This window comes from Myotis daubentonii, chromosome 8 (assembly GCF_963259705.1).
Source record: "Myotis daubentonii chromosome 8, mMyoDau2.1, whole genome shotgun sequence".
Classification (NCBI taxonomy): domain Eukaryota; kingdom Metazoa; phylum Chordata; class Mammalia; order Chiroptera; family Vespertilionidae; genus Myotis; species Myotis daubentonii.
This window is the reverse complement of record NC_081847.1, coordinates 57020298-57047242: the sequence shown is the minus strand read 5'-3', so window position 1 is coordinate 57047242 and position 26945 is coordinate 57020298. Positions and strand designations below refer to the sequence as shown.

At 40.9% G+C, this 26945-nt stretch overlaps 1 protein-coding gene across 3 annotated transcripts in view; it reads right to left on the bottom strand.

The window, feature by feature from the left end:
* ROCK1 (Rho associated coiled-coil containing protein kinase 1) overlaps positions 1 to 26945 on the bottom strand; it is a 150666-nt gene that overhangs the window by 18055 nt on the left and 105666 nt on the right. For all 3 annotated transcript variants that reach the window (XM_059706500.1, XM_059706498.1, XM_059706499.1), the window contains 8 exons: positions 26716 to 26876; positions 23655 to 23839; positions 22040 to 22109; positions 20749 to 20843; positions 6600 to 6765; positions 5698 to 5791; positions 4804 to 4892; positions 137 to 325 (listed from right to left, as the gene is read on the bottom strand). In XM_059706500.1, the coding sequence (XP_059562483.1) occupies positions 137 to 325; positions 4804 to 4892; positions 5698 to 5791; positions 6600 to 6765; positions 20749 to 20843; positions 22040 to 22109; positions 23655 to 23839; positions 26716 to 26876 (1049 nt within the window). The remainder of the gene's footprint in view (positions 1 to 136; positions 326 to 4803; positions 4893 to 5697; positions 5792 to 6599; positions 6766 to 20748; positions 20844 to 22039; positions 22110 to 23654; positions 23840 to 26715; positions 26877 to 26945) is intronic.

Genomic DNA, 26945 nt, shown 5'->3' with positions numbered 1-26945 from the left:
TAAATTGTGGAGAGTATAAACCAAAATATGCATTTTTTATATGAAAAATCAAATATAAACAAAATAGATAAATGCATAGTCAGTAATAATAATTTAAGAAAATAACCCTACATGTGCATACACACACAAACCTTACCGCTTGCATGTCATTCAGTTCCTTCTGATGTTTCACTACCATCTGGTTGAATTTCTCTCTTTCTTGGTTGAGTTCTAGTTGTAGCTTTCGGTTTTCCTTTTCTTTCTTCCTCAAATCCTGTGTATTAGCTTTCTTTCTATCAATTTTAAAGTCTTTTCGATTCATTATTTCTGCCAACTTGTTAACAGCCTATTAAAATATTAAAATATTATTAGTAAGAATATCAGTGTAGCCATCCAATTTAAATTTCCACTAAAAATGTACTTTTTCTTTGAAATCAGGAAGGAGGACTTTTTTGTGCATAAAAATTAGGATAATCTAATGAAAGTTGGGACATGATAATTGGTAGCACAAGTAGCAACAATTACTGACTTATCTCATTGCTCAAATGTAAAAACCAGATAAGCCTGAAAAAGTCATTTATCATTCAACAATTATCCAGCACTTATTATACTGTATGTAGGTACTCTGCTAGGTACTAGATATAAAGATGGTAAATACAGGTATGCACCAAAGCATTTCAGTAGAGTGGTAAGAAGAAAGAGGCATGTAAGGGTTCTATAGCAGCAGTACCTAACTGAGAGTTGGAGAAGTAAGGAAGGCTTCCTCAAGGACCTGCATATGTGTCCACACGTTTCTTAAGAGACAAAGAGAAGGTGGATAAGCAAAAAAATGGTATGAAGGAGGGGAAGCAAAGATGGCATTACAATCAGAGGAAGCAGTACATGGCAAAAAGGGCCAAGATAGGTTTTTTCCCCCCTTTTGACAAGTAGGAAAGTAGGTGATAAGGCAACCTGAGCAGGCCACACTGAGACCCTTTTGAAAGTGAAAGGAAATGTAAATATATATTTGAGGATAACATCTTTTACCAGATGGAAAAAATATATTCAAAAGGAGAACTGTTAAAAGCATGTGATATTAGCTACAGAAATTGTAAAACGTAGTCATGGTATACTTGTTCCTTAAGTAATGTTAAATAAAAGATTGTCCATTAACATAGAAAAAAAAAGGCCTAACCACTATCATTGCCATGTAGATAAGGTTCCATCTAGGATGAGGAGCTCTCGAATAATTTGTTTAATGCAGTAAAAGCTTACTTCATTAAATTTATAAATGAATATTTGTTTTTTTCTAATCATAAATCTAACATATTATAAAAAAATCAAATACAGAGATATACTAAAGTGGAAAGCCTTTGTAATAAATATCATCCCCTCAAAGACCATCTCTCCTAAAGCCTTCTCTTTTCTTTTATACTGCTAGGTATATCCTTCTAGATGTTTCTCTATGTATATAAGTAGATTAGATACATATGTAAACATACTTCATTTATTTTCCTTTGCATTCCACTGTATGGATGTATCATGATTTATTAACCCTTTTTGGTCCAACATGGAGGATGACTCGACAGACCAGGCGCTAGGAGCAGGTCCAACGTTGAGCAGTAAGAACATTAAAAAGTTCAACATTCAATCCCGTCAATTAATTTGGACCAGACTGTTTGAATTCCAAAAATAACACTGGACCGCAAAGGGTTAATAGTACACTGATGGGTGATTGGGTTATTTCTATTTTATCACTCTTAAAGCATATAAATAAACTTTCCCTATGTTCACTGGTGCCAAAGCTGAGTATCATTTAAATCTGCCCATTTGACTGTCAAAAAGATACATCATTTTAATTTCTATTTCTTTATTATTGTGGTTGAGCTTTTCAAAGAACTTTACTGTTTCTTTTTCTCTCAAATGTCCCTTCTTCTTTTCTATTAACACTAGAAAGACTGAAATTTAGTATATACCTATATTGCCCAAAAGCAGTCAAACTGACTGCATCGTGAAAGAATAATACTGGAGCACTCTTCACTTATGTTCCTTAGCTTTTCCAGTAACTCACTTCTATTCAACATTTCTTTCATGAATTTAGGGCGTAAAAGAAATAAAACAAACAACTTATTAGAACAAGTATCACTGCATAAAGATTCAAATAACAAGTACTAGTTTAGCTTATTGAGCAACTGCAACTTATCAAGTATCGACAATTTATCATGTACTTGTATGTTATCATGTGAGGGTAATCGAAAAAAATGAAAACTGTTATTTCAATACAGAGCTGAACTGGTCATATAAGAAATTTACTCAATTCAATAATAAGAGTCTCGGCCTGGAGGTCAAATCCCCCTAGTATTAACTACAACAATCAAGGCTTAACTACAGGAGGACTGCACACAAAGACCACTAGGGGGTGCACCAAGAAAGCATAAAAAATGCGGAGACAAAGAAACAGGACAAAACTGTCAATGGAGGATATTGAGTTCAGAACCACACTTTTAAGGTCTCTCAAGAACTGTCTAGAAGTCGCCGATAAAGTTATTGAGATCCTCAACAAATCTAATGAGACCCTCGATGTTATGATAAAGAACCAACTAGAAATTAAACATACACGGACTGAAATAACGAATATTATACAGACTCCCAACAGCAGACCAGAGGACCGCAAGAATCAAGGCAAAGATTGGAAATACGAAGAAGCTAAAAACACCCAATTGGAAAAGCAAAATGAAAAAAGAATCTGAAAATGCGAAGATGGTGTAAGGAGTCTCTGGGACAGCTTCAAGTGTACCAACATCAGAATTATAGGGGTGCCAGAAGAAGAGAGAGAGCAAGATATTGAAAACCTATTTGAAGAAATAATGACAGAAAACTTCCCCCACCTGGTGAAAGAAATAGACTTAAAGGTCCAGGAAGCGCAGAGAACCCCAAACAAAAGGAATCCAAAGAGGACCACACCAAGACACATCATAATTAAAATGCCAAGAGCAAAAGACAAAGAGAGACTCTTAAGAGCAGCAAGAGAAAGAAACTCAGTTACCTACAAGGGAACACCCATATGACTGTCAGCTGATTTCTCAACAGAAACTTTGCAGGCCAGAAGGGAATGGCAAGAAATATTCAAAGTGATGAATACCAAAAACCTACAACCAAGATTACTTTATCCAGCAAAGCTATCATTCAGAACTGAAGGTCAGATAAAGAGCTTCACAGATAAGGAAAAGCTAAAGGAGTTCATCACCACCAAACCAGGATTATATGAAATGCTGAAAGGTATCCTTTAAGAAGAGGAAGAAGAAGAAAAAGGTAAAGATACAAATTATGAACAACAAACATGCATCTATCAACAAGTGAATCTAAGAATCAAGTGAACAAATAATCTGGTGATCATAATAGAATCAGGGACATAGAAAGGGAATGGACTGACTATTCTTGGGGGGGAAAGGGGTGTGGGAGATGCGGGAAGAGACTGGACAAAAATCGTGCACCTATGGATGAGGACAGTGGGTGGGGGGTGAGGGCGGATGGTGGGGCGGGAACTGGGAGGAGGGGAGTTATGGGGGGAAAAAAGAGGAACAAATGTAATAATCTGAACAATAAAGATTTAATAAAAAAACAAATAAACAAAAAAATAATAAGAGTCTAAAATTTCCCAAGCAGTCAAAATGACTGCTTTTGGGCAATATAGGTATAACACATATATATACACTGGAAATGAAGGAGGGGGAGGTAACTACAATTATTAATAAATGCATTTATATGTTGTACAAAAAGTCACAAAATTCTAAGACATTGTGCCCTTCAACACTAATAAAAGAGAAAAATGGTAATTGGCGTACGACGATACCCTTTTCATTGGCTAATCAGGGCTATATGCAAATTAACTGCCAACAAGATGGCGGTTAATTTGCATATGTAGGCACAATGCAGGGAGGCAAAAGGGAAAGCAGGAAGAAGCCCCCTGCCACTGACAGTGATCAGAAACCCAGGGGGGAGCTAAGAGCGGGGGGGGGCAGGGCAAAGGCGGCCCTGGGGCCGCCTTTGCCCTGCCCCCCAGCCATGATCGGAGAATCAGGTGCCTTTTCCGCCCTGGCCAGTGATAGCAGGAAGTAGGGGTGGAGCCAGCGATGGGAGCTGGACACGGTTGAAGCTGGCAGTCCCGGGAGCTAGGGGCCCCTTGCCTGGGCCTAAAGCGGAGCCCACGATCGCGGGGCCACTGCAGCTGCGGGTCCCCGCTGCCCGGGCCGGACGCCTAGGCAAGAGGCGTCAGGCCTGGGCATGGGGCCAATCCTGCGATTGGAGGGTGATGGGGGTCAATGCCTGAGGGAACTAAAACATTCTTTCTAGTCAAATGACTAGACAAACTAGCTTTCTTAACTCAATTGAAATCCTATTTCCTGAATAAATCTTCTTTATTTAATGAAGAAAAACCATTGCATTATTTGTTCCAATGAAAAGCCTGACTCTTATGCCCTCATTTTTTTTGTTTTTTTAATCCTCACCCAAGGATATTTTATTTTCCAATGATTTGCAGAGGGAGTGGAAGGGAAGGAGGAGGGGGAGGGAAAGAGAGAGAAACATCCATGTGAGAGAGACATATCTACTAGCTGCCTTCCACATGCACCCCTACTGGGGTTGGGGAATCTGCAATCGAGGTATGTACCCTTGACCGGGAATTGAACCCAAGACTTCTTGGTCCATAGGCAGATGCTCTAACCACTGAGAAAACCAGTCAGGGATTATACCCTCAGTTTTAAGAAAAAGTGCATAAAAAGCAAATATTAACTTCTTAATATTCAATACTCAAATATAAACATGGAAAAGGCTGAGCACATGTACCTGTGTTTTAAGGGTTCGTTCTGTATTGATATTCTTTTCAAAGGCAGCCTTAAGATTACTGATCTCCTCCTCTTTCTTCAGTTTATAATCTGTCAACAATTTATATAAAATGTTATTGTATGGCATTAACTACTTTAATTTCTGCACACCAAATCAGCAATGTAATACAATTAAATAATACAATAATCCTATATAATAAAGAGGTAATATGCAAATTAACCTTCACGCCCTTACAAGGTGGTTGTCTATGACCAGGCTGGCAGGGGGATTAGTGAGGGACGACCAAACGACTGAACAGCAGGCTGCATGGGGCGACCAGGCCTGCAGGGGGGGCAGTTGGGGGTGACCAGGCCAGCAGGGAGGGGGCCATTGGGGGTGACCTGGTTGGCAGTGGGGAGCAGTTAGGGCGCGACCAGGCAGGCAGCCAGGTGAGCAATTAGGAGCCAGGATTGTGAGAGGGATGTCCAACTACCGGCAGGGATTGGGCCTAAACCAGCAGTCAGACATCCCCCGAGGGGTCCCGAATTGAAGAGGGTGCAGACTGGGCTGAGGGGATGAATTTTGTGCACCGGGCCTCTAGTTAATGAATAATAATACAAGAATAAACTCTTTCGCATATTCACAACTGTAAAACTACTTTTGCCCACATTGTATATACACTGTGAAAGGATGCCTCTCTTCCCCATTGAGTTAACATATCCATCACCTCACAGATTTACCTTCTTTATTTATTTTTTAAGAGTGAGAATATTTAAGTTCTACTAAAATTATTCTTAAGGCTAAAGAAGTTATTAACATATGAAAACAAACATTTCTAAAACATAAATGTAAACAGCTAAAGATTTACTCTGAACTAATGTTATGCTTAAAAACATAAAAAAAAACCCTACATACCTTCCTCTGATTTCCTCATTTTATCAGTTAGCTCTTCATTTTCTTTTCTTAATAATTCAACATCTTTGGTTAGCATGCTGTTCATTTCCTCAAGCTAAACAAAGCACACAAAAGTTTAAGCTATAATCTCTTTGTTAGTCTTATATTTAAAGCAATAAACTTTAAAAAAATACTTTCTTTTTTCCCTAAATGAAAACAGATCTGTCATTGCTTAACTATAAATATGCCTGGTTTCCAGTTTAAAATATGTAATTTTAATTAAATTAAAATAGTTAAAAACAATTGTTAGCTTCCAAAAATTATTTCAGAAAGTGTGTGTGTATGCATGCAAATACACATTTGTATACACATGAATAAAAGGAAAAAAAGTGTAATGGAAAGAAAACTAGACTGGAAACTAGAAAATTTCCATTTAGTTTTCTAGCTTTGTGATCCTTCTGAGTCTCAGTTCCTTCACCTGAACGATAATGAACATGACAATTTAAAATGTTTGATTGATTACTTTTAGACTTCTATTCATCACTCTATGTAGATTATTTAATTTAATCTTCATAAGAATTCTGAAGAGTAGTATTATTTCTATTTTATAGATGAAGAATCTGAGGGCTGGAGAAGTTAATCGGTTCCAATGTATGAAAATAATACAACAAATGAACTTAACTAAGCATTTCTTCACATAAAACATTTTAACATCTATAGCCAAATGGAGAGAAAAAAAAATCCAATACAATGAATACAATTTCAATTCCTAATAATTTTGTTTTGAGTTACATAAACTATTTATACATGAGTACAGATTGACCACTGTAAACATGCATGCACACACACTCACATCCTAAACTTTAAGATGTAACCTATTTTGATTTAAAATTTTAATCATATAATCTCATATCACCACTTACCCGACTAACAGTGTGATCTTTATCTGTAATCTCTTGTCTATTTCTTGAAGCAGCTTTCTTGCTTTCTTGGGTCAATTCAAAGTACTGTTCTTCTAAAAGCCCTCGAGCCAACTGCTCAGACTCAGCTTTTGTTTCTGCTAGATCCAGCTGAGTAGCAAGAGTTTCTCTGCAATACATTTATAAGAGAAATGGATACAAATAAACACTTTACTATTGCACAGTAATTGCCATGAACATTCTTATATTTGACGAAATCACATGAGCTGGTATGTCTTCTTTCAAAGGGTGACTGAGCTCAAAATCAACTCTTCTAGAACCTGAGATTTAGCACATCTTACATCCAACTACTATTAGAGAACCTGAGCCATCCTTTTTTTTAATTGACTTTTTTTAGATAAGGAGGAAGGGAGGGAGGGAGGAAGGCAAGGAAGAGGAGAGAGGGAGAGACGGAGGAAGGATAGAGAGATACATTGATTAGTCACCTCCCATATGTGCCCCGACTGGGGATTGAACCCAAAATCTAGGTATGTGCCCTGACCAGAAATCGAAACCATAAGCTTTTGGTGTACGGGATGACACTACAACCAACTGAGCTTCCCGGCCAGGGTAGTAAAGAACTCTTTAATATTTAATAATTAATAATCTGCTGTTGTGCTTAACTAAGAAAGAATAAAGCAATGGCAAGTAGTCTACTTTTGAAAAGGAATTTGTTGTGGATTTGGAATGGAAGGTAGCATGGCACAGGGGAAAAATCACTGGCTTGTAAATCAGGCCAAACCTTAAGCCCTTATCTCTGTTCTTCCCTCTCTCCCCCCTTTAATCTTTATTGTTGAAAGTATTACATAGGTCCTCATTTTTTTCCTCATTAACCTCCTCCGGCCGGCTCCCCCTTATCCCTGTTCTATCACTAACTAATTGACAGGGACAATGGACAAGTTCCTTACATTTCCGGAGCTCAACTTAATCAACTCTGTAAAATAAGAGAGTTAAACTAAATTATTTTTGAGGTCTCTCCCAGCTCTGAAATTCAATGAGATTCTAAAGTCTTATGAAAAGATTTACAAACCACTATAACCTATTCTAGAAAAACTTCTTGAGAATTACTTTTAAGTCTTCAGAACTGACATTCAGATCAGGACCAGATCATTTCAGTTTGCCTGATCTTTTTTCCCAAAGAGCCTCTCTTCAATAAGCTATTCTGGTCATGATTGTGCCCTCTGTATATATCAGGCTCAATAAATGTTTGCTAAATGAATGCTTTCCACCTGTTTTCTACTAAGGAAGTGATGCAAATTTGAATTTTCTGTCTCAGGCCTAAGGAGAAAGAGATACTGTAATAACTAATATATATATATATATATATATATATATATATATATATATATATATATATATCCTATCTAATAAAAGAGAAAAATGGTAATTGGCGTACGACGATACCCTTTTCATTGGCTAATCAGGGCTATATGCAAATTAACTGCCAACAAGATGGCAGTTAATTTGCATATGGAGGCACAATGCAGGGAGGCGAAAGGGAAAGCAGGAAGAAGCCCCCTGCCACTGACAGTGATCAGAAACCCAGGGGGGAGCTAAGAGCTGGGGGGCAGGGCAAAGGCGGCCCTGGGGCCGCCTTTGCCCTGCCCCCCAGCCATGATCGGAGAATCAGGCGCCTTTGCCGCCCTGGCCAGTGATAGCAGGAAGTAGGGGTGGAGCCACCGATGGGAGCTGGGCACTGTCGAAGCTGGCAGTCCCGGGAGCTAGAGGTCCCTTGCCTGGGCCTAAAGCGGAGCCCACGATCGCGGGGCCGCTGCAGCTGTGGGTCCCCGCTGCCCGGGCCGGACACCTCAGCCAGAGGCGTTAGGCCTGGGCAGGGGCGGAGCCTGCAACCGCGGGGAGCTGGGGGTCCCCTGCCCAGGCCTGACACCTCTGCCGGAGGCCTCAGGCCTGGTCAAGGGGCCGATCCGGTGATTGGTGATCGGAGTGTGATGAGGGTCAACTCCTCTGGCCGAGGCATCAGGCCTGGGTGGGGGGCGGAGCCGGGGATTGGGGGGATATGATGGTCCCCTTGCCCAGGCCTAAAGCCTGGGTCAGAGGCGTCAGGCTTGGGCGGGGGGTGGAGCAAGCGATCAGAGGGAGATGGGGGTCCCCTGCCCAGGCATGATTCCTGGGCCAGAGGCCTCAGGCCTGGGCGGGGGCCAGAGCCAGTGATCAGGGGGAGATGGGGGTCCCCAGTCCAAGCCTGACACCTCTGGCGGAGGCGTCAGGCCTGGGCAAGGGGCTGATCCTGCGATTGGAGGGTGATGGGGGTCAACGCCTGAGGGCTCCCAGTATGTGAGAGGAGGCAGGCTGGGCTGAGGGACACTCCCCTCCCCACACACACACCCAGTGCACGAATTTCGTGCACCGGGCCCCTAGTATATATATATTCTTACCTAATAATAGACAAACATGTAAATTGACCGTACCTTTGCTATGTTAACCAGCCAATCAGGAGAGTATGCAAATTGCCCTAACAAATATGGCAGGTAATTTGCATACGTAGGTTCCAAGCGTTGGAGCGAAGCCTGACAGCCCCAGGGCCAGGGCTGGCGGAGCAGCGAAAGCCTCACGGCGGCGGGGCCGGCAGAGCAGCGAAAGCCTCACGGCCGCGGGGCTGGCGGGGCAGCGAAAGCCTCACAGCCACGGGGCCAGCTCCGGCTGGAGCCTGGCCAGCGTGAAGGCCTGGGTGCCGGAGGAAAACTGTGGCCAGCAGCCAGGGGAAAGGAAGGCCTATTGCACGAATCTCTTCGTGCAACAGGCCTCTAGTGTGTGTGTGTGTGTGTGTGTGTGTGTGTGTGTGTATTCTTTCATTTGTTCAACAAATATTTATCTGAATGCTAGCATGTGCCAAACACTGTTCAAGGAATTAAGGCCTGCAACAGAAATACAATTGCTGGTCTTAGAAAGCATACATTATTAGGGTGATACCGACAATTTACAAAAATGAAGTAATATACAGTATGCCAGAGAAGAATAAAATAAAATAAAAAGATGGAAGAATGTGGTTGCTACATAAAATGTGGTCATTCTTTTGAAGTCCTTTCTGCTCAGATGCCTTTGAGAAGAGATATGAAATAAGAGAGTAAGCCATGTAGATAGCTGGGAATACAGTGTTTGGGCAGAGGAAACATCTAATAACAGATGCCCTAAGGTTGGTCTAAAGGAAGCTAATGTGAGTAGAGTGAGAGATGGGTAAAAGTTGTGAGAGACATGGCAAGAAAAGGGGAAGGGAAATGGTGGAGAGAAGAACACACATTATACAGCTTTCTAAAACAATATAGGGACATTGGCTTTTGTTCTGTGTTCTATTTTTAAAATTCTTGCTGCTGGACTAAGATCAGATACTAGGGGGGACAATGGCAGAAGCAGGATACCAGTTAGGAAAGTATTGAAATAATCAAGATTAGAAATAATATTTTGGATCATATTGGTAAATGGTACAAATGAATGATCAGATTCTGGACATATTTTTTGGTTACAATTAGGAGAATTTATTGACGGACTGCATGTAGAATCTTAAAAAAAGAGAATCTAGGATGATTTCAAGTTTTTGACTTAAATAACTAGGAATAATAGAATTGCTAATACTGAAATGGAAAAGAAGGGAGGAGCAGGTTGGCAAGGTAAGGGAATCAGTTATTTTTTCTGGCCATGTTACATGTGAGATGCTTATTAAGTACTCAAGTAGAGATGTCAAACAGACAGCTGAATATACAAGCCTGGAATTCAGGGGAGAATATACTAGTACACTAATGCTATTTAAAGTTGTGAGGCTGGATAAGAACAAGTAGGGAGTGCTCCCTTGGGTCCTCCAAATTTTAAAGGTCTCAGAGATGGGAAGGAACAAAGGAGCAAGGAGGTTGAGAAACAGTAGCCAGTTCAATAGGAGGAAAATACCGGTGATGTCACCACGCCAAGTGAAGAACTTTTGTCAAGAGAGAAATCAACTATGTTAATTGCTGCTGTTAAATAAGAACTCAGAATTGACTATTGTATTTAACTTTAGGAAGTTCCCTGTGACCTTGAGAAGGGTTATTTTAGCAGAGTGAGTGCAAATATCTGACTGAAGTAAACTCAATGGGGGAAGAGGACCAGAAGAGAAATGCTATTCACCTTTCAGGAAGTTTGCTATAAAAAGAAACATAAATGAGAGGATAGCTGGAAGTAGATATGCAGTTAAAAGAGAGTGTTTTTTTTGTTTTGTTTTTTTTACAGAAAGGAAGGGAGAGGGATAGAGAGTATCCATGAGAGAGAAACATTGATCAGCTGCCTCCTGCACGCCCCCTACTGAGGATGTGCCCGCAACCAAGGTACGTGCCCTTGACTGGAATTGAACCTGGGACCCTTTAGTCCACAGGCCGACGCTCTATCCACTGAGCCAAACCAGTTAGGGCGAGGGTGTTGGTTCTTTTAAGGAGATATTTGTCTGTAGGTTTAAAGAACAACAGGAATGATTATAGAAAGAAAAAATTGACTTAGAAAGATGAGAGAATTACTGGAGTCATATTTATAAGTAGAAACAACTGATAGGATAAAAGAGCTACCTTTAGGTAAAAGCACATATTTGGTCATTTACATCAAGTAAAAGGAAGGCAGGAGTTAAGAGGTACAGATGTAGATAGGTTGGTAGCAATGGTGGTGAGGGAGAATAGATATTCTCCAACATCGAGGAAGCAAGACCATTTACTGAGGATGAGGAAAGGTTGTTGAAGATCTGAGGAGAGATATAAAATAGTTGTCTGGAAGAGTAGGTTAATTAGTATATTAGGTAAAGATAGGAAATATTGCCACTGGTAAACCTATGAATACTAAGGGTGGTTCTGTGCTATTAAATTACAGGCTTCAGATGGATAACGTTCTCATCTGGAATTACCACTTGACATCAAATTCAGAATAAAGTATTGAAGTTATTCTTTAAAATGCCACAAAACATATTAATCCCAAATTATCCTATCTAATAAAAGAGAAACATGGTAATTGGCTTACGACCGCTAACCTTCCCATTGGCTAATCAGGGCAATATGCAAATTAACTGCCAGCCAAGATGGTGGCCGGCAGCCAGGCAGCTTGAAACTAACATGGGGCTTGCTTGCTTCAGTGATGGAGGACTCCAACGTTCCCCACCTGCCACTGCAGGCCTCTGAGCTGCAACTCTAAGCAACAATGTAACAAATATAGAAGCTAAACAAAACCCCAGAAACCTGCTTTAGCCAGCAGGATCGCAACATTGTAAGCAAAGGCCAGAAACCTACTTTCAGCAGCGGAGGCCTAAGAGCTGGAGCCAAGCCTCAAAGCTAAAGCTGGCCCAGAATAAAAAAAGAAAAAAAATGAAAAAAAGGAGCGGTTGGGAGCTTCAGTCACCCCCAGCCTAAAAACAGCCCTCAGCCCCTCACCCAGACTGGCCAGGCACCCCAGTGGGGACCCCCACCCTGTAGGGTGTGTGACCAGCTGCAAACAGCCATCATCCCAACACCCAGGCTGGCCAGGCACCCCAGTGGGGACCCCCACCCTGAAGGGTGTGTGACCAGCTGCAAACAGCCATCATCCCCTCACCCAGGCTGGCCAGGCACCCCAGTGGGGACCCCCACCCTGATCAAGGACACCCTTCAGGGAAAACCAGCTGGCCCCACCCATGCACCAGGCCTCTATCCTAAATAGTAAAAGGGTAATATGCCTCCCAGCACCAGAATCAGTGGAGCCGTGAGGCCTCCTGGCACCAGGATCAACGTGACAGGGGGCAGCGCCCAAACCCCCTGATCGCCCTGCGGCTCTGTGTGTGACAGGGGGCGGGGCCACAACCTCCCTATCCACCCTGCTCTGTTCGTGACAGGGGAAGGCACCCCAACCCCCTGATCGACCCTGCTGTGTGGGTGACAGGGTGCGGCGCCCCCCCTCACCCCCCCCCCGACGGGCCCTGCTCTGTGTGTGATGGGGTAGAGCCATAACCTCCCCATCGGCCCTGCCCTGAGTGTAAGAGTGGCAGCGCCCCAACCCCCTGATCGGCCCTGCTCTGTGGGTGATAGAGGGCGGCGCCCCAACCCCCTGATGGGCCCTGCTCTGTGTGTGACAGGGGGCAGCGCCCCAACCCCGATTGGCCCTGCTCTGTGTGTGACAGGGGGTGGCGCCGCAACCTCCCCATCGACCCTGCCTTGAGTGTGACAGGGGATGGTGCCCCAACCCCCCAATCGGCCCTACCCTGAGCATGACTGAGGGTGGCATCACAACCTCCCGATCGCCCTGCTCTGTGCATGACAGGGGGCGGCGCCCCAACTCCCCAATCGGCCCTGCTCTGAGCCCGACCAGGGGCTGCACCTAGGGATTGGGCCTGCCCTCTGCCACCCGGGAGCAGGCCTAAGCCAGCAGGTTCTTATCTCCCGAGGGGTCCCAGACTGCGAGAGGGCACAGGCTGGGCTAAGGGACGCCCCTCCCCACCGAGTGCACAAATTTTTGTGCACTGGGCCTCTAGTATTTCTATATAATTGTGCAAAAGGAAGCAAAGAATGATAAGGTGCTTTAGGATAAAACTATCTGTAACTATTTTCATCCAGGCTTTCTTCACAACTCTCCATAGTGACAGACCTGTCTTTACTGATGCTTAAGGTCAATCTCTTACCTTCCTTCCCCCTATCTCCTTAAAGAACTAGAATAATTCCCGATTCTTCTGGGTTGTAAGACTATAGGCAGGGGCTTTGTTCTTGTTCACTGATATAGTCCAAATGCCTATAAAAGTCTCTGGCCCACAGAAAGTGCTCAGAAATTTTGTTCGAATAGAAGAATAGATGTGCAACTTTTCCCACTCTTCTTTCCTTCCCATATCTTATTTAAATACTAGAGGCCCGGTGACGGATTCATGCACCGGTGGGATTCCTCAGGCTGGCCTGCGCCCTCTCGCAATCCAGGACCCCTTGGGGCCAGTCCAACATCCCGCTAGGACAGTGATGGCAAAACTTTTGAGCTCGGTGTGTCAGCATTTTGAAAAACCCTAACTTAATTCTGGTGCCGTGTCACATATAGAAATTTTTTGATATTTGCAACCATAGTAAAACAAAGACTTATATTTTTGATATTTATTTTATATATTTAAATGCCATTTAACAAAGAGAAATCAACCAAAAAAATGAGTTCGCGTGTCACCTCTGACAAGTGTGTCATAGGTTCGCCATCACTGCAATAGGATGTAGTAGTGTGTGAAGCCGCAGGCGGCTGGGGAGGAGCCTGAGCCCGAGCCAGGTGCCGCACTGCTCCTGCTCATCCCGGCCCGGTGTGCCTGCTGCCTGCTGCTGCTTGGTAGCACTGCTGCAGAGGCAGAGGCAGGAGAGGCTTGCAACTCTGCAGCTGTGCTCACCAGCCCTAAGCTCGGCGTATGGCGCCCATAGGTCAGCTGAGTGGCGCTCCTGTTGTGGGAGCTCACTGACCACCAAAGGGAAGCTCCTGCATTGAGCACTTGCCCCCCCGGTGGTCAGTGCATATCATTGCAACCGGTCAAACGGTCAACCAGTTGAACAGTCACTTAGGGTTTTATATATATAGATGCTCAAATTTCTGCTATCTTTAAAAAGAAATGGGTCTTCTTCACACTCTCCTCTAGCTACTGCTCTATCTCCTTGCAATTTTAAAAAGGTATTCAGGGAAGGGTTCTCTGTGATGACATTTAGAACAAGATCTGAAGAGGGTAGAGGATCAAGCCATGTAGATAGTCAAAGGAAACTGTTCTAGGCAGAGGGAAGAGCAATCTCAAAGGCTCTGAGGCAAGAGTAGAACTGACAGGTTTGCTAAATAGTAAGGTCAATGTGGCTGTTGTCTACACACTGTCTCTACTTCTTCTTTTCCTATTAGTCTCAATCCACCTTAATCAAGTATCTATTCTCATCATTATTTAGGAACTGTTCTCAGCAAGGTACCTAACAACCTTAAATATAATGGAAAATTTATTTTTTCTTGACATTTCTGAGTACTTGGCACTTTAAATCATTTTTTATTGAAATATTCTATTCCCCTAGTGTTTGTGATATCCTCACTGTGGTTTTCTGCTTGTATTACTGGTGACTTCTTACTTTCCCTTCTTCTGCCCAGTACTTAAGAGTACAGGAGCTAGATGTCTGTCCTCTGCCTTTATGTCTTCTAATCATATACCACAGGGTTACAATTTACTGCATGGGGCCAAATGAGTCCACATAAGTGCCCCCTTACCTCCCTCCAGATACACACACACAAAATACATTTGGGCCAACATTTTGTATAAAAATTGAGATTTTTTAATGATCTAAAAAATCAGATCTTGAAATATTGGATCAGTGTTACCATGTGGGAACAAGTGGTGATAACTGGGACATAAACTCTTCATTTTGTTATCATCATTACAACTCACACAATGAATGTACCCATACTTAGAGCCAACTAATTTCAACCCAGCTAAATGTATGGTATCATAGGCTCATGAGTTTATAAACTCTGATATACATAATTATCTTAACAAATGTCATCTAAGTGGTTTCAGTTATGCAAGGATTGTCAAATCAGCTTCAAGCCCTTATCTTTTCTCTGAGTTCTGAAGCAGTAAACCAACTCTCTGGTATCCATTTCTCTTTGGACATCCCATAGGCACCTCAAACTCAATAGGTAAGAAATGGAAATAATATCATCTCCCCTCTTTTCACAATTTGGTGTTCCTTAACTCTGGGACTAGCATTACCATCAGCACAATTGCTCTGGTCAGAAACTTGAAAGCCAACCTGAAATTTTCCCTAACCTTCATCCCCACTCCCCCATATCCACACGTCCTACTGTTTCTACTTTCCTATTTTTCCCCATGCACTTGCTTCTTCTTTTATTGTGAACTTCCACTATAATTTTACATCTAGATTATTTCAATGGCTGTATAAGTGTACAACCTATATCCACCCAGCTTTGACTCACTCCAATCCATTCTCCACTCTAAAAAGTGGAGCTTTCTAAAACACCATCTTGTCAATCCCTAGCTTAAAATTTTCATTCATTCATTCATTTCACTCATTCATTAATTCAATATTTATTGAATACTAATTCTTTGCAAGGCCTTAGTCTAGGCGATGTAGATATGCAACAGAGAACAACAGAAACCAAACTTCCCACTCGTCAATGTTTGGCAATTCCAAATGCCTTAGCATGACACACAAGGCACTTCGTAATCTGACTCAGGTTTTTTTCTCTAGTATTACCTGTCACCAACTGTCTCGCTACCTATAAACTAAGCCATCTGCTGTTGTCCAAATCACAGATTGGCTTTTGCCTATACTTCCCCCTTCCTCATTCCCTGGCAAATCCTTCTTTTTCTTAGTTGTCACCTGGGAAATGTTCTCTGAATCCCACATGGTATGATGAGGTATATCCCTTCAATATGTTCCAATAGCACTTTGTCATAGTCATCTACATTAATTGTATCTGTCAGCCTAGATTCTGAAGCACTTGAAAATGAAAACCATAACTTACTAATAATTATATCACTGGCATGAAGGACAATGGTTAGCACAATAGTAATGATAAATATATTTCTATTAAATAGATCAAACAGGCAAACATGTCAATCCTCTAAAACAATACAGTACACAGTAGATTGGGTACTCCTATCACAGTGAATGCATACAACCTGGGATTGCATATTACACCGTGAACACCATATAAATGATAGGCTAGGGAGAAACCAAGATGGCAGCATAGGTAAACCCTGGAAATTGCTGCCTCCTACAACAAATTCAAAAATACAATTAAAAGACCAAACGGCCCTAACCGGTTTGGCTCAGTGGGTAGAGCATCGGCCTGAGGACTGAAAGGTCCCAGGTTCGATTCCGGCCAAGGGCATGTACCTTGGTTGCGGGGCACATCCCCAGTAGGAGGTGTGCAGGAGGCAGCTGTTTGATGTTCCTCTCTCATTGATGTTTCTAACTCTCTGTCTCTCTCCCTTCCGCTCTGTGAAAAATCAATAAAATAAAATTAAAAAAAGACAAAATGGACATCATCCAGAACTACAGGAAGGCGGGCTGAGTGGAAATTCTACAACTAGAAGGAAAGAGAAAAGCACAGAGACTCAGAGGAGCTGCGGAGGTGGAGTGCAGAGGTACGGAGGCTCAAGAGCATGTGGCAAGGGCTGGCGAATGAGGACGCGGCTGTCTTTTTGAATCGGGAGGGAGCCACAAGCCCCCGACTGCTCTGAACTCCAGTTCCGGGTGTGTCTCTGGGGACCTAGACTCATACAGGGAGAAACTGGACTGTCTGGCAGCAGGCAGAACTCGGAACTCGAGGGCGGCTTTCTCTCAGAGGTACTTGCAGGGATTACCATGGGACACTGAGATGTGGGGCCCCTTAGGGCAGGGCTGAGGATCAGCCATAGCTGCTTGCTCCGCCCTGTTATTCCCCTGAGACCCCGTCCCACCCAAGCTGCAGCAGAGGCTTTTGCATATGAATGACCTGGCCCTTTGCAATCTGAAAATTACCTAACAAACTGCAGCTGGGCCAGACAGACTCAGAACTTCCAAGAGAAGGCCCAAGGCGTCACAGCAGCTTGCATTGCTTCACAGCTGGGCCTTATTTGGGCACCTCCAAACCACAAACAAGGAAGGGGAATCTGCAGTTCTCTTCGTAGCTCCTGCTGGGTAACCTCAGGCAGAGGCTAAATTAGCACCTCCTTAGATCCAAGAGCCAGTGTACCCAGTGGTCAGAGGGGGACCATCCGGATTACAACTCCTCAGATCCATAAGGGACACACTCAGGGCGCAGACTCAGTGAGCATCAAAGCCCCACTGAAGCAAGTCTTGCCCCAGAAGGGTGTCTTCAGCACAGAAGTTCTCCCACTGTAGTCACAGCTGATTCTCACTGCCAATAGGCCTGGAGGTCAATTCCTCTCAGTGATCCTACAACAATCAAGACTTAACTACAAGACTGTGCACAAAGCTCACAAAGGGGTACACCAAGAGTGCCCACCTCAGGTAATTGGGGAGGCTGAGCCACTGGGCCCTATAGGACACCTAGCACACAAAGCCACTCTACCAACACATGGAAGCATAAAAAATGCGGAGACAAAGATTCAGGACACAAATGACAGAAATGGAGGAAAGCAAACGACTGGATATAGAGTTCAAAACCACATTTTTAAGGTTTTTCAAGAACTTTCTAGAAACCGCGGATAAATGTAGTGAGACCCTCAAGAAATCTAGTGAGACCCTCGAGGCTATGATAAAGGACCAACTAGAAATTAAGCATACATTGACTGAAATAAAGGATATTATGCAGAGTTCCAACAGCAGACCAGAGGATCACAAGAATCAAGTCAAAGATTTGAAATACGAAGAAGCAAAAAACACCCAACTGGAAAAGCAAAATGAAAAAAGAATCCAAAAATACGAAGATAGTGTAAGGAGCCTCTGGGACAGCTTCAAGCGTACCAACATCAGAATTATAGGGGTGCCAGAAGATGAGAGAGAGCAAGATATTGAAAACCTATTTGAAGAAATAATACAGAAAACTTCCCCCACCTGGTAAAAGAAATAGACTTAAAGGTCCAGGAAGCGCAGAGAACCCCAAACAAAAGGAATCCAAAGAGGACCACACCAAGACACATCATAATTAAAATGCCAAGAGCAAAAGACAAAGAGAAAATCTTAAAAGCAGCAAGAGAAAGACAGTCAGTTACCTACAAGGGAGTACCCAAAAGACTGTCAGCTGATTTCTCAACAGAAACTTTGCAGGCCAGAAGGGAGTGGCAAGAAATATTCAAAGTGATGAATAGCAAGAACCTACAACCTAGATTACTTTATCCAGCAAAGCTATCATTCAGAACTGAAGGTCAGATAAAGAGCTTCACAGATAAGGAAAAGCTAAAGGAGTTCATCACCACCAAACCAGTATTATATGAAATGCTGAAAGGTATCCTTTAAGAAGAGGAAGAAGAAGAAAAAGGTAAAGATACAAATTATGAACAACAAATACACATCTATCAACAAGTGAATCTAAAAATCAAGTGAATAAATAATCTGATGAACAGAATGAACTGGTGATTATAACAGAATATGGGACATAGAAAGGGAGTGGGCTGACTATTCTTGGGGGGAAAAGGGTGTGGGGGATGCGGGAAGAGACTGGACAATAATCATGCACCTATGGATGAGGACAGTGGGTGGGGAGTGAGGGCGGAGGGTGGGGTGGGAACCGGGTGGAGGGGAGCTCTGAGGGGGAAAAAAGAGGAACAACTGTAATAATCTGAACAAAAGATTTAATTTAAAAAAATAAAATAAAATAAATGATAGGCCACAGGCTATACTCTACCATGGGAGTCTGTCACCGTCACAGGGGTTAAGCAGGAAACGTAAGTCTGTACCTACTTTAGACTCCACCTAATATGTTAAGGATCTGAGCACTGAATGTCAATATTACTAACGACACAATTAGGAAACTAGACATTATAAAGTCATATATGAGGCAGTCTTGTCCCCTCTAATGATCAGACTTGAATCTGATTAAGCCTCCAGATTAGGAATGTCCAATTAAATTTTCTACAATGATGGAATGTTCTACACTTGTGCTGTCCAATATGGTAGACACTAACCACATGGAGACTATTAAGCACCTGAAATGTGGCTAGTACATCTGATGAACTAAAGTTTTAATTTTATTTAAATGGATTAAACTTTAAATTTAAATGGCTACATGTGACTAGTGGCTACCACAGCACAGCTCTAAATTTAACCACTGAATTGTAGGAAACATAGAAAGAGGATGAAAATATTCAATAACTATGGAAATTAAATCAACAAAATCACAACTGAGGAAAAATATATAGGATAAATAATCCATTCTTTCAACAAATAACTGTTAAGATGATATTCTTGTGATGGGGAGGAAAAAAGATATAATTAGAGAGGGGATATAGTGGAATTCTGTGGTGGAGAGCAAAGTTCCATCTCTTCCATAGGTGGTAGTTATAATGATATTTGTCATATAATTCATAAAACTACACGTTTTATTATTTTATGGATGGATTTGTTTGCTTCAATGTTAAAGTTAAATTTTCAAAATTTCTTTCAGCTCTAGCTGGTTAGGCTCAGTGGATAGAGTGTTGGCCCTTGGACTGAAGCATCTCAGGTTTGATTCCTCAGGTCAAAGGCATATACCTGGGTTGCAGGCTTGAATCCCAGCCCCAGTTGTGGGAGGCAACCAATAGATGTGTCTCTTTCACATCAATTTCTCTCTCTCTCTGTCTCTCCCCATCCCTTCCACTCTCTAAAAAATCAATGGAGAACATCTTCAGGTGAGGATTAACAATAAATAAATTAATAAATAAGTTAATTAATTAATTTCAAATGTGGTTATATGAAAAGAGAATATAAAAACGTCAGAAAACTAGTTCCAGTGTCTGTTCTGACACTAGATATGAGAAGTAATTACACTTAAGTAGCTTTAAAGGTCTTCTCTTTCTAAGGCACATACGCAATAAAAATTAACCTTCCTAATAGGTTAATTTCACATGAGGAAGAATTTAACTACCTTTAGGTAACATAAAATTACCTGTGAATACAGCATGAACTATTTATATATAGAACAAGGAATCCAATGAACAAAATTAACAGATGAATAAAATAGAACTAGAGTCATGGAAATATGGAAAAGACTGACGAATCTCAAAAGAAACAGGGGAGGGGAGGTGGGAAGAGACTAACCAAAGAACGTCTATGCATATATGCATTACATACTGACACAGACAATAAGGTGGTGAAAGCCTGGGGCAAGGTGGGAACTGGGTGCAGGGGGGCAATGGAGGAGAAAAGGGGGATATCTATAATACTCTCAACAATAAAGATTTAAATAAAATTTTAAAAAAAGAGACCCCTGAAAACAATTTACTGTTACCGTTTAGTGAATCTCTGTACAATTGCTACAGTTTTAATGTACAAAATTATCTTTTTCACCATAAAGATAAACTTCAGCATAAATCTAGTTTGATTTGTTTTGAATTAACCCAACATAATTTGCTATATCATCGCCATCAGAATAATGGCACATTTAATTTCTATCTTTAAATTTTAAGTTAAGACTGTTTTGTTGTAATACTGAGTCTTGTTCTAAAGTAAAATAAACATACTTATCATTTTGTAGTTCCTGTATTTTCTTCAAATTTTCTCTGTTTTTTTCTTCAATTTCTTCCTTAAGTTCCTTTACCTGGGTTTTATAAAGTGTCTGCAAAACAAATGATAAGAAAAAAAATAAGTGTTTAATAGTGGGTTAAAAAGAGTTGGTAGTTTCTTATAAAGTTAAATAACTAACAGATGATCCAATAATTCCACTCCCAAGTATTTAAATGGTAGAACACAGTGTGGCAACCAAAAGAAACAAACAAAAAAAATTCAGAGGCTTCAATAAAGCCTCAAAGCCCATCAATGGTAGAGGCAAAAATAACTTGGCCTGTAACAAATGAGTTAGAGTGACTTCCTTGGAGAAAAAGCAAAACAGATGCATAAAATGCATATAGAACCAAACAGGAAAAATCTCTTGAACAAATGAATGTATGCAGACTACTGTAATATGGCTACATGAACCACACGTGATAATAAAGTCACTCTAAAACCAGGTGGACTTGCTACCAGTCTCATATGTAGCTCTAGAGCAGTGGTTCTCAACCTTCCTAATGCCGCAACCCTTTAATACAGTTCCTCATGTTGTGGTGACCCCCAACCATAAAATTATTTTCGTTGCTACTTCATAACTGTAATTTTGCTACTGTTATGAATCGTAATGTAAATATCTGATACGCAGGATGTATTTTCATTGTTACAAACTGAACATAATTAAAGCATAGTGATTAATAACAAAAACAATATGTAATTATATATGTGTTTTCCAATGGTCTTAGGTGACCCCTGTGAAAGGGTCGTTCGACCCCCAAAGGGGTCGCGACCCACTGGTTGAGAAGTGCTGCTCTAGAGTTTGATGGCAATTCTGGAAATAACTGCACAAAAATTTCTTTTTTTTTTTTTAATATATTTTATTGATTTTTTACCGAGAGGAAGGGAGAGAGATAGAGAGTTAGAAACATCGATGAGAGAGAAACATCGATCAGCTGCCTCCTGCACATCTCCCACTGGGGATATGCCCGCAACCCAGGTATATGCCCTTGACCGGAATCGAACCTGGGACCCTTCAGTCCGCAGGCCGACGCTCCATCCACTGAGCCAAACCGGTTTCGGCACAAAAATTTCTTTACAACTTAACAGATCACTAAATCAGATTGAGAAATGAAATGTAGAAACAGAGATATAAAAGGGAGAAAACAGCTTCATAATCATTTAAAAAAGAATCACAGTTCACACTAATAATCTAAACATCTTGTTTTAAGTCAGGTTTTGAAACAGTCTAATGTTAAAAATGATTCTCACCGAGAAATATTGTTCAGCTTCAAGTTGATCTTGTAGTTCCCGCATCTGTCCTTCATTTCCTCTATATTGTCTTCAGACAAAAGAGAAAATAGTAAACACATGCTCTTATTTATAGCAGACTTTATATTATTCTTTGTTTCATAAAGTTGCTAAAATAAAAAATGACCTTTGTTTTACAAAATCATACTTCATTACACAGTATTACTTTAATATTTATATTTGGTTAGACCATACTGTATGGTTCCATTTTGCTCCTTATAAAATGATGTTATGCAAAGCAGAGGGAACCCTTTTCTAACGAAGGTCACTCTGGGGAGACTATTAATTGTGGATTAATGCAAATTACACAAATAAAAATGGTTTTTTAAGGTAAATTTTTGTAAAGAAAAGCATTCTTAGGGATACATTTAAAATGTTTTATGTGGTAAGTAAACCAGTACAAACAAAGGACATACAATACTTAATACATAACAACTCAGTACTATATATTATGACCAATTTTTAAAAAAGGCAGGGGGAGGTGGGTAGAAATGAATAATCAGGTAAGGAAAAACAAGGAAGAAAAGAAACACAGACAACTAACTACATGTATAGAATATATATATACATAAACACAACTGGATAAAGAGGGACAGACTCAAAAAGATAGTGACACAATGTATCCCACAGACAGATTTTCAAAGATGAACAATTTCATCTGCAGTTGCTAAGTCTTCATATTAGATATTAATAGCTTTGTATTTTTAGCATCTAATAAGGCATATGGTTGATAGAAGGTACATAGTAAATGATCACTGAACAATGAATTAATTTTGGAAGAAAACTACAAAATATATTGCTTGGTGAGAATAGTGGCTCTAAAAGAAAAAAAGAATTTCACCAGTATAAATCTAAAGAAGTCAAAACTGACAATTTTATCCAAGAATCACTGTGTTTTAAATGAAGCTGGAAAATGAAGATATTATAACATAAATCTGGAGGACATAAATACACATGGTTTGCATATTAAATTTTTGAAGCATGTCCTTATACAATTTCTGAAAGCAATACTGACACCTTGCTTTGTCTCCATTCCAAGTAAGCAGGCACATCAGATCTCAGAACAGAAGGAGAAAAACAGCACTTTGCATTCTGAGATGAACCAAAGGAAGAAAACAAAACAAACAAATACAGAGTCATCATGTCTAATTCTAGTCTTTAAAGTAAACCTTGAACATTTCCTGTAAGGTACTGAATCCATAATAAAAAGGTCATCCATGATATTAGAAATTCAAATGTGAAAAAAGATGACTTTTGTGGATATGAAAATCGTGAGAAAATTGTGGAGTTTTTTTCACCATAAACAGACTTACTGTAAAGAAGTAGCTTTAATAATTTCCTTTTTTTCTTCCTTGAAATAACTATTTTTTTATTTAGTAAGTCTGTTCTACCAAAGACTGAACTCTCCTGTAAAATTTCTTTGCAAGTAAATTACTTTATTTCTAAATGCTGTTAAGTCTTCTTTTCAAATTCTAAGTACATAATCTATACATACATAAAATATCAAACACATAAGCAATGCTGAATACAAAAAAAAACAAGAATTTTTTTTTAAGAATGCTCTTTCAAGACTTACTTTGTAAGCTGAGCTAATTCAAATTCTAATAATCTCTTTGCTTCCAGTAAAGTATTTATTTCCTGTTTCATCTGCTTTTCTAGACCTTTTAAACTGTCTGCCTCAAATGCTTGAGTCTTCAATTCATTTTGTAACAACAGTCGCTTATTTGATTCATGCTCCAATTGCAAAGTGAGATTCTTGACCTATGAATGAGAAAAATGATTGGGATCTTAAATCTCTTTAAGCTTATTAGACATTATTTTAAAGAATACAAATCAAATCTCAAGTATTATCATGCCTTACACAAATAGAGAATATCAGCATTCTAAACACTCTCCATTATTTTATGTGTTTATGACTGCAGAATTTACTAAGTCAAATTAATACCCAAGTTTCAAATATGGTATTTAGGGGAAAAATTTTTGGTTTCTTTCTACTCTAACCTGTATGGAAATTTTGGAAAAAAGTATAAAACCCACTTTTAGGGGGAACTTCCTAAGAGGTACTTACATTTATCTGTTCATTCATAAGTATTTATGCTCATCTATAACCCTCCAAAGTTTTTGAGGTCTTCCTTAACTACCAGATGTGATTAGTTATAACACTCCTACAGCACTCACTACATCCTCTTTTATTTTATTTTATTTATTTATTTATTTTTTTAATATATTTTATTGATTTTTTACAGAGAGGAAGGGAGAGAGATAGAGAGTTAGAAACATCGATCAGCTGCCTCCTGCACATCTCCCACCGGGGACGTGCCCGCAACCCAGGTACATGCCCTCGACCGGAATCGAACCTGGGACCCTTCAGTCCGCAGGCCGACGCTCTATCCACTGAGCCAAACCGGTTTTGGCTCCTCTTTTAAATATATGTCATGCTTGTAATTACTATTTTACTATCTGTCTTTCCCTCTGGACTGTAAGTTTCACAAAAGTCAAGACCATACCTCTATTATTCAGTATCCCAACTCCTAGAACAGAAATAGGGGGATTTTAAGTGACTGAATATTATCTTTCAAACTTTCAGCATACATTCTTCCCGCATGCTGACTCTAATAGGTACCTCTAATTTCTCTTCTTTATAGGACATTATATATACTACTAGAGGCCCGGTGTGCAAAAATTTGTGCACTGGGGGGGGGGGGGTCCCTCAGACCAGCCTGTGCCCTCTCACAGTCTGGGACCCCTCAGGGGATGACCACCTGCTGGCTTAGGCCCGCTCCCTGGGGGATTGGGCCTAAGATGGCAATCAGACATCCCTCTGGCAGCCCGGCAGCCCTCGGGGGATGTCCACTTGCCAGCAGGGAGCAGGCCTAAACTGCAGTCGGATATCCTTAGCGCTGCTGAGGAGGCAGGAGAGGCTCCCACCACCACAGCTATACTGGCAGCCATCAGCCTGGCTTGTGGCTGAGCAGAGCTCCTCCCATGTGAGAGCGCCCTGACCACCAGAGGGCAGCTCCTGCATTGAGCATCTGCCCCCTGGTGGTCATTCCCAGTCCTTCTGCTGTTAGGGTCAGTTTGCATATTACCCTTTTACTATATAGGATAGTGCACAGGTGGGGGCCGGCTGGTTTGCCCTGAAGGGTGTCCCGGATCAGGGTGGGGGTTCCGCTTGGGTGCCTGGCCAGCCTGGATAAGGGGATGATGGCTGTTTGCAGCTGGTCACACCCCCTTCAGGGTGGGGGTCCCCATTGGGGTGCCTGGCCAGTCTGGGTGAGGGGCTGAGGGCCGTTTTCAGGCTGGTGGGTGACTGAAGCTCCCAACCTCTCCTTTTTTTCATTTTCTTTTTTATTCTGCGATTTATTTACTGTCTATGGCTGTCACTGGAGCTGAGAGCCGGCTTTAGTTCTGAGGCTCGGCTCCAGAAAGCAGGTATCTGGGCTTTGTTTCGCTTCTATAATTGAAAGACTGTTGCAACTCCAGCTCTGAGGCCCGGCAGGCTGAAAGCAGGTTTCTGGGGATTGTTTAGCTTCTATAATTGCAACATAGTTGCTTAGAGTGCAGCTCAGAGCTGGGCGGCGGCAGGCGGGGAACCCTAGATTCCTCCATCACTGGAGCAAGCAAGCCTCCTGTTCACTTCAGCTGCCTGGCTGCTGGCCGCCATCTTGGTTGGCAGTTAATTTGCCTATCACCCTGATTAGCCAATGGGAAGCGTGTCGGAGGTACGGTTAATTACCATGTTTGTCTATTATTAGATAGGATTACCAGATGAGTTTTCTTTAAAGAATCTTTTCACCTATAGCTCCCATTTTAAATTTAAAAGACTATTAATACTCTTCTCTGGTCAGATCAAGTTCCCCTTTTTTCCTTACTTACCTATCTTTTAAGTACTCAGTAATCTCTCTTTCATTGTTATCTTCACTGATAATGTTCCCTCCACCAACTCAGACTTCTGACTCTCAAATTATTAAGATTTGAAGTCTTTCTCAACCTTTAAAATGATACTAGTAGTAACATTCTGCCCCTCTTTTGTTAAGATAATTCTGATTTTTTTGATTTTTCTGGTCTTCTCTTTCTCCCTTCTCTAACTTACATGTGTAGACTAATTACTTTCATTTTCTAAATAATTTCTAAAATACATATAGTAGCCACAAGAATATAATATCATTTTGTCTTTTTATTTATTGCTTTATAAATGTGTACCCTGTGGTTTCTGTCAATCTAAGCCAGTAAAGACTATAGTTTAACACCTTTTTGGAATCCTAACAGCAATGCTCCTCTTTGTGATTATAGAATACTTTACAATACGGACAGGTTTTGTTTGTTTGTTTGTTTGTTTGTTTTAAAAGCAGATGGTCAGTTTCTTCAGGGGAAGAGCTATGACAGTTCTACATAGTTGTGCTGTCAGTGCCAAATGATACAGACCCTATGTATGAATGTTTAATAACTATTTGAAGATGAAAATTCTAAGAGCTAGGGATATAGTAGTGACCATAGAGCAGTGAACACAGATACATATAGGTTATTTCATTCACGTTTCTTCCATGTTGTTTAAATTATAGAGTCTTTTCATACATAACATGTTATTGTTTCTCTTTTATAAGCTGATCAAAATCAGTATTGTCTATTTTTCTTACTTCATCCTCCATTCTTTCTTTACTTTCAGCCAAATGTTCAAGCTTCTGCTGAGACTGTTTCAGATCAACATCTAGCATGGAACACTGTTTCTCAATTTGAACAACCCTATTTTCAGCCTTTTCTCGAGCTTCTCTCTCTTCCTTCAGCTTTTTTTCCATCTCTGTGAACAAAAAGTTGCAAGCATACATTTAAAGAAAGATATTACTTCATTGCTTTTCACTTTCATGGG